The sequence below is a fragment of the Chiloscyllium plagiosum genome, chromosome 8 (genome assembly GCF_004010195.1).
Source record: "Chiloscyllium plagiosum isolate BGI_BamShark_2017 chromosome 8, ASM401019v2, whole genome shotgun sequence".
Taxonomy (NCBI): domain Eukaryota; kingdom Metazoa; phylum Chordata; class Chondrichthyes; order Orectolobiformes; family Hemiscylliidae; genus Chiloscyllium; species Chiloscyllium plagiosum.
Genome location: NC_057717.1, coordinates 88,535,092 through 88,547,774, shown reverse-complemented (window position 1 = coordinate 88,547,774; position 12,683 = coordinate 88,535,092). Strand labels below are relative to the sequence as shown.

The following is a 12,683-nucleotide window of genomic DNA, read 5'->3' as shown; positions in this document are numbered from 1 at the left end:
TGTCATTGTCTGCCCTAATGCTCCCATGCATGTTATGCAGTAGTTGTAGCATGAGCTGAAAATGTGTTGCTGGAAAAGCGCAGCAGGTCAGGCAGCATCCAAGGAACAGGAGAATCGACATTTTGGGCATAAGCCCTTCTTCAGTAGTTGTAGCATGTCTGGTGAAAGACTAATGACTTTCAGTGGTGTAGACTACAATTGGATTTGTAGGACAACCTCGAGTACTGTGACCTCAGAAGGTTTGGCTTTGGATTGTGCCACATTAACAGTAGCAGTAAGGGCTGGTTGGTGAATGATAACTGCAAGGGTTCTGGTGGAGAGCCATCCTGCGAAAGGAAAGCAGGCACGTGCTCCACTGTGCCACTTCCATACTCCCAGGAAACCCCCGTATAATCCGAGCAAAGAGCTAGCGGCAAATTACTAAACTGTTGTGATACTCTGTCACTCCCTTTGAACAATGGTTTCTGCACCTGTGATGACAGAAGTGTGAATCTTCATGGTAGTAAGTTGAGTTTGCATAAGAGCAACCTTCAGTCTGAGCTTTCACTACATTTCATGGTGTACACTCACCAGACTCCTTCTCTCACTGCTTCATCTGATGCCTCAACAACAGAACTGCCTTTGTTGCTGCACAATGTGCCCTGTATCTTGATACACATTAATCTTGCCTCTAAGTTATTCTCTAAAGTGTGCTCAATGTATCTAAACTGGTGGCTGAAAGTATGACAACAAGTGAGAGTCTTCTTACTGCTCTCTGTGCATTTTTTCTTCAAGTGCCTATCCGGTTGCAGTTCTTCGCTTTATGAAAAGAAGGAAAAGGATATAAGACTAGGGCTATGGTGAGGGAAGGAGAAAGAATAAAAGATGCCAGCTTTTACCATCTGCAACTTGTAAGTCAGAACAGATGATGGTATGAATTGTAGCTGAGATGTGAGGAGTTAGATTTGGTAACAACATATCACCAGTATCTTTCATTTCAGCTCCACTGCTGGTCACGACTTCAGTTATGATCCACTCCAAAGATGGCAACTATCACCATTTCCATGGGGGTTAGTTCGTGGGATATAGCATTTGGAAATACATTTACTGACTTTCACCGTTCAAAAAAGGTTATTCAACTTCTTGTTACACTGGATCCAGATTCTTGAGTCTTCATTGGCCACATCTATCTAATTGCATGGTCTCCTTGCTAATTTCTTTCACTTCCTGGTCTTCTCTCCCCTGCACTTCTTCAACTCAGAACTTTGTCACAGCAATGATAAAACCTGGAGCCTGCTTTCTGATACATTGTGCTGGCAAGCTCACTTTTACAATGACTTCCATAGCATGTTCAGTCAAAATATACTTCCTCTTTATGGGGTACAGATCAATTTGAATTTGTGTTGGCTTCAGAATTTGAAGAAGGGTCACAAGATTTGAACTGTTAACTTTTTTTTCTCTCCACAGTTGGTGCCAGACCTATTGAGTTTCTCCAGCAATTTCTGCCTTAGTATGTTCATTAGATTAGATTACTTACAGTGTGGAAACAGGCCCATCGGCCCAACAAGTCCACACCGACCCGCCGAAGCGCAACCCACCCAGACCCACTCCCCTATGTTTATTTCTTCACCCAACACTACAGGCAATTTAGCATGGCCAATTCACCTAACCTGCACATTTTTGGATTGTGGGAGGAAACCGGAGCACCCAGAGGAAACCCACGCAGAGACGGGGAGAATGTGCAAACTCCACACAGAGAGTCGCCAGAGGTGGGAATTGAACCCAGGTCTCTGGCGCTGTGAGGCAGCAGTGCTAACCACTGTGCCACCATGCTGCTCCTATCTTGTCTGGTGTATGTAGACTTTAACGCTCCTTAATAGCACCATAGGTGTACTGACACTGCATGACCTGCACAGCTGAAGAAATGGGAATAAACACCACCTGGGATAAACTGTAATTACTTTGAAATTTGTCCTGTGAGAGCAAGAGGATGGCCAGAGTGAAGGTAGGCCGATCAGGAATAATGGAGGGATCTTGTGCCTGGAATCCAAGGTGATAGAGGAGATCCTTAATGAATACTTTGCTTCAGTATTCACTACTGGGAGGGACCAGTCAGTCTGCTGGCGGTGGTGAGCAAAATATTGGAGAAGATTCTGAGAGACAGGACTTATGATTATTTGGAAAAAGCATAGTTTGATTAGAGATAGTCAGCATGGTTTTGTGAGGGGCAGGTTATGCCTCACAAGCCTTATTGAATTCTTTGAGGATGTGACAAAACACATTGATGAAGGTAGCGCAGTGGATGTGATGTATATGGATTTTAGCAAGGCATTTGATAAGGGTTCTCCATGGTAGGTTCATTCAGAAAGTAAGGAAGCAAGGGATACAGAGAAATTTGGCCATCTGGATACAGAATTGGCTGGCCCATACAAGGCAGAGAGTGGTAGTAGATGGAAAAGTATTCAGCCTAGAGCTCGGTGGCCAGTGGTGTTTCACAGGGATTTGTTCTGGGACCTCTGGTCTTTGTGATGTTTATCAATGACTTGAATGAGGAAGTGGAAGGGTGGGCTAGTCAGTTTACCTATGACACAAAGGTTGGCGGAGTGGTGGAATGTTGTAGGTTGCAATGGGACACGATGCTTGGCAGTGTGGAGGAACAGATGGAGCTTGGGGTTCATGTCCATAGATCCCTCAAAGTTATCACCCAAGTTGATAAGGTTATTAAGAAGGCATATAGTGTGTTGGCTTTCATTAGCAGGGAGATTGAGTTTAAGAGCCACAAAGCTATGCTGTAGCTCTATAAGATTTACAGATTACATTACAGTGTGGAAACAGGCCCTTCGGCCCAACAAGTCCACACCAACCCGCCGAAGCGCAACCCACCCAGACCCCTACATTTACCCCTTACCTAACACTACGGGCAATTTAGCTTGGCCAATTCACCTTACCTGCACATTTTTGGGTTGTGGGAGGAAACCGGAGCACCCAGAGGAAACCCACGCAGACACGGGGAGAATGTGCAAACTCCACACAGTCAGTCGCCTGAGGCAGGAATTGAACCCGGGTCTCTGGCGCTGTGAGGCAGCAGTGCTAACCACTGTGCCACCGTGCCGCCTGTAAAGCCCTGGTTAGACCACACTTGGAATATTAGGTGCAGTTCTGGTCGCCTCATTGTAGGAAGGGTTAGAGAGGGTACACAGGTGATTTACCAGGAAGCTGCCTGGACTGGAGGGCATGTCTTATGAAGAAAGGTTGAGAGATAGAGCTTTTCTCACTGGAGTAAAGAAGGGTGAGAGGTGTACACGATAAGGAGAGGCATAGATAGAGTGAATAATCAGAGACTTTGTCCCATTGCGGAAATGGCTACCATGAGGGGACATAAATTTAAGGTAATTGGAGAAAGATTAGATTAGATTAGATTAGATTACATTAGATTACATTACAGTGTGGAAACAGGCCCTTCGGCCGCAGACACGGGGAGAACGTGCAAACTCCACACAGTCAGTCGCCTGAGGCAGGAAATGAACCCGGGTCTCAGGCGCTGTGAGGCAGCAGTGCTACCCACTGTGCCACCGTGCCGCCCACAAAGGTTTAGGGGAGATGTCAGAGGTCAGCTCTTTACACTGTGAATGGTGGGTGAATAGAATGCACTGTCAGCAGTGGTAGTACAGTAAGATATATTAGGGACATTTAAGCGACTCTTGGATAGGCACATGGAAAATAGTACAATATAGGCTAGTAGATATGTAGGTTAGTCTGATCTTAGAGTAGGATAACAGGTCAGCACAACGCTGCGGGCAGAAGGGCCTGTTCTGTGCTGTACTGTTCTATATTCTAGTCGCTATTGAGGGCTGTGGAGGTGTTTGCCTGGTACCAGGGTGACATGGAGTATATGGGAGATTATGTTAGAGTCAGTTGAGGAGATGAAGTTGGTGTTGAGAGGATGTGAGCATGAAGACCAGAGTCTGTTCCTTTTGTTTTGTACTTTTTGTAAATCTTCAACTGAGTGCTGGAGCACCAAGGCCAGCATTTCACCCAAACCCCCGCCCAGCCAGCAACTTTTAAACTTTTCCTGGCCACCTGCCAGGTCCCCTATTGTCACCAGCAGCACCAGTGTGTAACCCACCCTCAGCATGTACACACACCCACACTCTTGGAACAGACCATACTACTTGAGGGGTACTCTCCTGTTTAATTTTCAATTCTCTGACAGGATGCGAGCAGAAATGGCTGGACCAGTGTTGAATTCCCATCCTTAATTCCCCGGGAGAGTGCTTGTGAGCCACCCTCTCAAATGTATGTGGCATTGGGATCCGCACAGTGCAGTTAGAGAGGGAATTCCAGGATTTGGGCTCTTCTGGGAATGATAAAATAAATCATATAAAATAAATAACCCTATCAATCACTCCGTGGCTACAGGACAAGTGCTGGAAATGGCATCAGAATAATGAAGTGCTTTTTCTAAAACAGACTCATTGGGCTGTCGGGCCTTTTTCTGCGGTATCAACCTTCATGACTCCATTACTATGAAACCCTGAAAGAGCTTTCCAATTCTTCCCACTGTTCTCCCCATTCCTTTCACTGTTTGGTGAGAAAGTGCACCTTTTAAAGTTCCTATTGGCTCCCATTACATTTGCACGCACCCACATTAAAATAAACCAATGAGCAAAAGAGGCTTCCCTCCTCTTGTCAATGGATATTTTGCCAATGACTTTCTAACTGTATCCTTTGGTTACCACCCACCCTATCAATGAACAGTTTAAAGTCATAACAACATCAGCAGTTGGAGCAAGAATACATTATTAAGCCACTTAAGCCTCTCAGATTTTAAATAAATCAATGGCTGAACTTCTACACTAAATCCATTTCCTCACTCAATTCCCATGTCACTTCATCTCCTGAATCCCTAAAAATCAAATATTTGCCTTGAACATTTTCAGGAAATAAACTCACTCCACTCTGCCGCACATAATTCACAAAGCACTACATGAACAACTTTGTTTTTATATTTATCCTGAGGGCCCAACATATTTTCCTGTTACTGAATCTCCAGCCTTTTCCCTGTGCAGAAGATCTCTATGATTCTATGACGGTGAACAAACAGGGATATATTTACAAGTCCAGAGAGTGAGCGGTTTGGAGGGGAACTTGCAGGTGGTAGTGTTTCCATGCATCTGATGCATTTATCCTTCACAATAGTGTAGGTTTGGAAGATACAATAAGAGGAGCTTTGGTGAATTTCTGCAGTGCGTTGTGTAGATGGGAGGTATAGTTGCCAATATGCATCAGTGATAAAGGGTGTGAATATTGAAGCTGGCGGGTGTGGTGTCAATCAAGCTTTGCCTTGAATCAGATGTTCTTGAGTGTTGTTGGAGCTGCTTCCATCAAGGCAAGTGGGGATTATTGCATCACGCCCTGACTTCTGCCTTGTAGACAGGCCTGAGGTGTCTAGAGGTGAGCTGTTCACTGCAACATTCCTAGTGTCTGACCTATTCTTGTGGCTACGATGTTTATATGACTAGTCCAGTTCAGTTGTGGTCAATAGTCAAGTTTGTGGAGTCATGAAATTTCCCAATTCTGTACTCCTGACTTGGGAGCAAAAGTCAAACCAAAGGCTGAGCATGTTCAGTGGGCATTAGGACAGTTTGAGACAGAAGAGAAAGGTGGGTGGGGGAAGATTCCCAGTTACACACACCCATTCCATCAATTCTAGCTCCTGGGCATCTGGATAATATACATGGACTGAATAGATTGAAACAGGTTCAACGTTTATTAAATGCAGCATTAAAGAAAACAATATTATGCTGATTTTTCACAGATTGAGTAGTGAAGTGAATAGCAGGGCCAATCATGCCACCCTGCATTTTCATGAGTCACGACACAGTCTTCATCTACTCCTTGATGGTCTTTATCATTGGGCTGGTCGCTCCCCCAAAACCTGAACAAGGAAAGAGAACAGAACAAGATGATTGGACTGTTCGACATGAAATTTAACACAAGGACCTTCTTTAAGGTACACAAGTGTCCAAGCATTTGTTCTGTAAACTGATTGTTAAATGTTTAATAGAGTCACTGTCACTTCGATAACAGATAGTGATTTAACATGTGGATAAGAAACTTGCTGAGTGCTGAGCTGGTATGGGCATTAATTTGTAAGTCCTTCCCATTTCAGGCACTGGCACAAACAAAAATGCCTTCTGTTTTTCTCACAGGCATAAGATCCTAATCGTCGATCACATTAAAGTTAAACATAACACAACACCAGGTTATGGTCCAACAGGTTTATTTGGAAGCACTACCTTTCGAAATGCTGCTCCTTCATCGGGTGGTTGGACAGCTGCTGAAGGAGCAGCGCTCTGTAAGCTGGTGCTTCCCAATAAACCTGTTGGACCATAACCTGGTGTTGTATGATTTTTAAGTTTGTCCATTGCAGTCCAACACCAGCATCTCCAGGTCATATTAAATGCAGAGTCAAAATGTTTCATCACCAATTCGTTAGATCCATGCAGAACCACAGATTTTGTCTGTCTTCATACCACAGAAATGATACAAGTTTAAGCATGACACAATGGAAACGGTGCAGATAGAAACTTCACATAGACACCTTCTCCATAATGACAGTGGAGAAACCGAAGGTGAGAGGGAGCCCAGCAATGGAGGTTTGACGAGAACGTGCAGACATTCTCACTATCTTCAGTTTATCAGCCAAATCAATCAGCTTTAGTTTTGAACTTGCATTTAAGGCTGCCAGTGATGACTCTGCCACCTACAGGAACTGATTGGCTGTTTCCAGTGCCATGCATTAAATAAAGTCCAGAACCTGGTGTTTTCCTTCACTTGTATTATTGAGCAAACCACATTCAAATGTTCATTATGCATGTTTCCAAACCAATGCAATCGAATTCAAATCAAATCTAACTTATACCTGGACAAGCCTCCAGACTTTGTTATGACCCCTGAAGTGGTGTGCCATAAATTGAGCCAACCTTCTTGCCAAGTTTTTAAAGATAGTCCAATTTTCCTGACTTTCAGACTGAAGCTGATAGAAAGCATGGTTTCTGTGCTGACAAGAATTATTTTTATAATTAAGTCATTAGATCATAGCAACAAGTAAACAGACATAGACCATTGTCATATAACAGCACTAAATAAAAAAAAATCCATATAACATTCTCCGCACACACAAACAGATAAACAAATCAGGAAAGTAGATTATTGGCAGAGATAGAATAAGTCTAGAGAATCAGCTCAGCGGTCTTTGCTTCCCAATTTTGATGTTGAGACGATCTATCTTTGGCTGGTCAAGTCAGAGGGTCATAGAAGATGTCAGCATAGAAATGAAAAGAGCTGGGATGAGCCGAGATGACTCATACTGATTCAACTTCTTCCATCTAAAGTTCTTCCATTCGTCTCTTCTCAGAGTCTTGATAGAATGTGTTCGTTGATACCAGAGCTATATCAAGAACATTGTTATGCGTCACTGGGGCAGTGTGCTAGGAATCAAGTCCCGCTACTCCCAGGGTCATCAGAAGAGTTAAAAATTTTATGAAGTCTGCCAAATTCCCAGTTTACATGGCTTTTGGACACAGGTCTATAGAAAGCATAGACCAGGTAACTGTACTGAACATGGATCTTGGAGTTCAATTCCATAGCTCCATGGAAGTGGCCACACAAGTAGATAGGGTGGTAAAGAAGGTGTATGGCAAGCTTGCCTTTATTAATCGAAGAACTGTATACAAGAGTCAGGATGTCGTGTTGTAGCTTTGGTTGGGCTACACTTAGTGTATTGTGTTCATTCCTGGTCGCCACATTAAAGGAAGGATGTGGAGGATTTGGAGAGGGTGCAGAGGAGGTTTACCAGGATGCTGCTTGGGCATGAGCCACAAGGAGTGAGTAGAAAAGCTCAGGGTGTTTTCTCTTGAGTGGCGGAGGCTGAGAGGAGACCTGAAAGAAGTTTAGAAAATTATGAGATGCAGAGATAAGTTTGACGGTCAGCATCTTTATCTCCAGCATTGAAACGTCTAATACAGCCGGTTCTGCTACAAAGCATGTTTCTTCAACACAAATTAGCCATTGAAAAATTTAGATGGTTATTTGTAGAACATGACCTTTCCTGAGCCATATACGCTATAATACAATTCTAGCTCCAATAGTTTAAATGGTGTGGATATTGTGTGATGTTCTTATAACACGAGATTGCAAGAGAAGGAACTATGGCATTATATTAGAACCGACTGTAGTAGAGGGCATGCATTTAAAGTGAGAGGGGAAGCTCAAAGGAGATGTGAGGTGCAAGGTTTTTACACAGAGAATGGTTGGAGTCTGGAATGCATTGCCAGAGGTGGTGGTGGAGTTAGATACGATAGGTGCATTTAAGGGATTTTAGATAAGTACATGAATTTGCAAGGAATGACAGGATATGGACCAACGTCAGGAAGAAAGGATTCATTTCATTTGGTGTCATGTTTGGCACAACATCATGGGCCAAAGGACCTATTCCTGTGCTGTGTAGTTCAAGGAATTACTTAGAGTGTAGCTACAGGTAAGCAGGTATCAACTGTTGGCATCTAACAGTAATAATTATAATTCTACTCCCTTTATAAACACTCCCTTGCAGACACAGTCAGAAGTCAGACAACACCAGGTTATAGTCCAACAGGTTTATTTGAAATCATCTGATGGTTCCAAAGTGCTGCTCTTTTGTCGCTCCATCTGACGAAGTTTGCGATTTCAAATAAACCTGTTGGACTACAACCTGGTGTCGTGTGATATCTGACTTTGTGGACTCCATTCCAACACTGGAACCATCACATTATTGTACACACAAATAGACAGGCAAACAAACAAACAATCAAAGCGAAATAGGTTACGGGTGGAGAGGTAAATTCAAAAGACAGTTCAGGAGCTTTTCTCACATTCTGAGCTTGAGATGATCCCCTCTGATTTGTCTGTGAACCAGCATGTTGCTTCAGTTGTTGTTTTACATTGCTTCCAGTTTTCACTGGTTCGTAAGACACAGAAACTGGTCCACTCATAAAAAGTCTATGACTTACCAATTAAAAGTCACTGCTTACATCAACTGTTGGAGGAAAGTTAAGCTGGTTTTCTTTGGTTTTAAAGTTAGCTTTAGCAGAGAACAGAAAGACCGCGCTTGAGCTGGGAAGAATTAAACACTTCTCTCTTTCTCTGTAACTTATTCCCAGGTCCAAAACTTTTCAGTTGCCTGAGAACTCATCAAACAGTTGCTAACAGGCAAAAAGTCTCTGTCATTGATAATTGGTTAGTAGACCACAGTCGAGAGTGTGTTGCTGGGAAAGCACAGCCGATCAGGCACCATCCAAGAAGCAGGAGAGTCGAGGTTTTAGGCATAAGTCCTTCATCAGGAATGAGGCTTGTGGGCTGGGACTGAAAGATAAATGCGACAGGGTGGGGTGGGTAGCTGAGAAAGTGATAGGTGGATGAATGTGAGGGAGAAGCTGATAGGTCAGAGGGGGGAGTGATGAACAGGTCCAGAGGGCAGTGCTGAGTTGGAGGGTTGGGACTGGAATAATGTGGGGGGAGGGGAAATGAGGAAGCTGCCTGACCTGCTGTGCTTTCCCAGTACCACACTCTCGACTCTGATCTCCAGCATTTGCAGTCCTCACTATCTCCCAGTAGACCATAGGCCAATTATTCCAGAGCAGATTGTCACCCCTCTGATAATTAAGACCAAAACAACTAGAGAAGCTTGCCCTGCCTCGCGATATGATGAAGAAGTGGTATAACCTACCTCTTACCCCAATTTGTTATAAAGGAGTGATTAAATGAAATAGAATCCTTTTACCCACTCTATAATTAACAAGTAACAATTTATTTATCTAACTCCAATGGTGAACAAGTTGGCAGAATTACTAACACCCCAAACAATCCCTCTCTAATTACTTGTTCCTGAATAAAACAAGATTCCAATAATATATTGTTCCAATAATACAGGTCCCACTTAGATTTATCTAAGAAGAAAACAATAAATTAAAACTTAGTCTCTCAAAGTTCACACAGAATGTGTCTTCCAAAATTTTCTCTATCTTCTTCTGTCATCTTCCTCTGTCGAAAATGACTTCTTAATCATTTTCTCTGTAATTTCTTTTGTCTGGAATATTACCTAAAAAGTGCAGTGGTACATGTTATAGATAGACAATGCTTTTTTTAAGAGAATGTTCTCCTGTGAGAGCAATTAACAAAGAGGCGAAGGTAGTTGAGGTCCTGGAAACGATCATCATCATGAAAGAGATAGCGTTTGGCGAGCTAATGGAACTAAGGGTAGACAGGTCTCCTGGGCCCTGATGGAATACATCCCAGGGTACTAAAAGAGATGGCAGGAGAAATAGTAAATGGACTAGTGGTAAGTTTCCAAAATTTGCTGGATTTTGGGGCAGTTCCAGCAGATTGGAAAGCAGCAAATGTGGCACCACTGTTTAATAAAGGAGATAGACAGAAATTGGGGAGTTATGGACCAGTTGGCTTAACTTCGGCAGTGGGGAAAATGGTTGAATCTATTACCAAGGAAGAAATAGCAATACATCGAGATATAGACTGTTCCATTGGACAGATGCAGCATGGGTCCATGAAAGGCAGGTCATCCTTAACTAACCTACTGGAATTCTATGAGGATATTACTGTAGACAATAGGGACCTGTAGATGTGGTGTACCTAGATTTCCAAAAGAGGTTTGACAAGATGCCACACAAAAGGCAGCTGCATAAGATAGAGATGCATGGTGTTACAGGTAAAGTATCGGCATGGATAGAGGATTAGTTAACTAACAGGAAGAAAAGAGTAGAGATAAAAGAGTGCTTTTCTGGCTGGCAATCAGCGAGTCGTGGTGTGCCTCAGGGGTCAGTGTTGGGACTACAATTATTCACAATTTATATAGATAATTTGGCACTGGGGACGACACATAGTATGTCAAAGTTTGCAGATGACACGAAGATGAGTGGAAGAGCAAAGTGTGCAGAGGATTGTGAAACTTTGCAGAGGAACACAGATACTTTAAGTGAGAGAGCAAATGTCTGGCAGATGGCATACAACGTGAATAACTGTGAAGTCATCCATTTTGGTAGGAATAACAATAAAAAGGGCTAATACTTGAATGGTAAAAAGTTGCAGAATGCTGCTGTGCAGAGGGACCTGGGTGTCCTTGTACATGAATCACAGAAGGTTGGTCTGCAGGTGCAACAGAAGGAAGGTAAATGTAATATTGTCCTTCATTGCTAAACGGGTTGAGCTTAAAAACATATAGGCTATGTTGCAGCTGTATAATGTGCTGGTGAGGCCACACCAGGAGTACTGTGTGCAGCTTTGGTCGCCTTACTTGAGAAAGGATTTACTAGCCCTGGAGGGGGTGGAGAGGAGGTTCACTATCTTGGTTCCAGAGTTGAGGTTTATTTGGAGAGACTGGGTACAACGGGATTATAATCATTGGAATTCAAAAGAATGAGAGAGGATCTTGTAGAAACATATAAAATTATGAAAGAAATGCACGACATTGATTAGGCCACTGTTGGAATATTCCGTGCAATTCTGATCTCCTTCCTATCAGAAAGATGTTGTGAAACATGAAAGGGTTCAGAAAAGATTTACAAGGATATTGCCAGAGTTGGAGGATTTGAGTGATAGGGAGAGGCTGAATAAGCTAGGGTTGTTTTCCCTGGAGAATCTGAGGCTGAGGGGTGTCCTTACAGAGGTTTATATAAACATGGATAGGATAAATAAAGAAAGTCTTTTCCCTGGGGTGGGGGAGTCCAGAGGGCATAGGTTTAGGGTGAGAGGGAAAAGATATAAAAGGGACTTAAGGGGTAACCTTTTCACACAGAGGATGGTACATATATGGAATGAGCTGCCAGAGGAAGTGGTGGAGGCTAGGACAGTTGCAACAGTTAAAAGGCATCTGAATGGGTATATAAATAGGAAGGGTTTGTAGGAATATGGGTCAGGTGCTGGCATTAGATTAGGTTGGGATATTTAGTCGGCATGGACAAGTTGGACCGAAGGGTCTGTTTTCATGCTGTACGTCTCTATGACTCTCTGACACCATGTTGTATCCTTTCATACATATACCGTCATTTCAAACACTGATTTTAAAACAGCTCTTTCTCATTTTGGTCCCAAGACAATATATTTTTTCCCTGATTATGCTGCATGCTTTCCAAAATGTGGAGGTGCCGGTGTTGGATTGGGATTGACAAAGTTAAAAATCCCACAACACCAGGTTATAGTCCAACAGGTTTATTTGGAAGCACTAGCTTTTGGAGTGCTGCCCCTTCGTCAGGTAGCTAGTGGGGCAGGGTCATAGGACACACTGTCATACAACTGATGCGATAGAACATAGAACAATACAGCACAGAACAGGCCCTTTGGCCCACGATGTTGTGCCGAACATTTGTCCTAGCTTAAGCACCCATCCATGTACCTATCCAATTGCCGCTTAAAGGTCGCCAATGATTCTGACTCTGCCACTCCCACAGGCAGCGCATTCCATGCCCCCACCACTCTCTGGTAAAGAACCTACCCCTAACATCCCCCCTATACCTTCCACCCTTCACCTTAAATTTATGTCCCCTTGTAACACTCTGTTATACCCGGGGAAAACGTTTCTGACTGTCTACTCTATCTATTCCTCTGATCATCTTATAAACCTCTATCGATGTATTGAATTAACCTCAATT

At 43.2% G+C, this 12,683-nt stretch overlaps 1 protein-coding gene across 1 annotated transcript in view; it reads right to left on the bottom strand.

Moving 5' to 3' along the window:
- Positions 1–5,741: 5,741 nt before the first annotated feature.
- Positions 5,742–12,683, bottom strand: part of LOC122552439 (CD209 antigen-like protein C) — a 107,253-nt gene continuing 100,311 nt past the window's right edge. Inside the window, exon 7 of the mRNA XM_043695169.1 lies at positions 5,742–5,917. Within this exon, the coding sequence (XP_043551104.1) occupies positions 5,779–5,917 (139 nt within the window). The 3' untranslated portion in view covers positions 5,742–5,778. The remainder of the gene's footprint in view (positions 5,918–12,683) is intronic.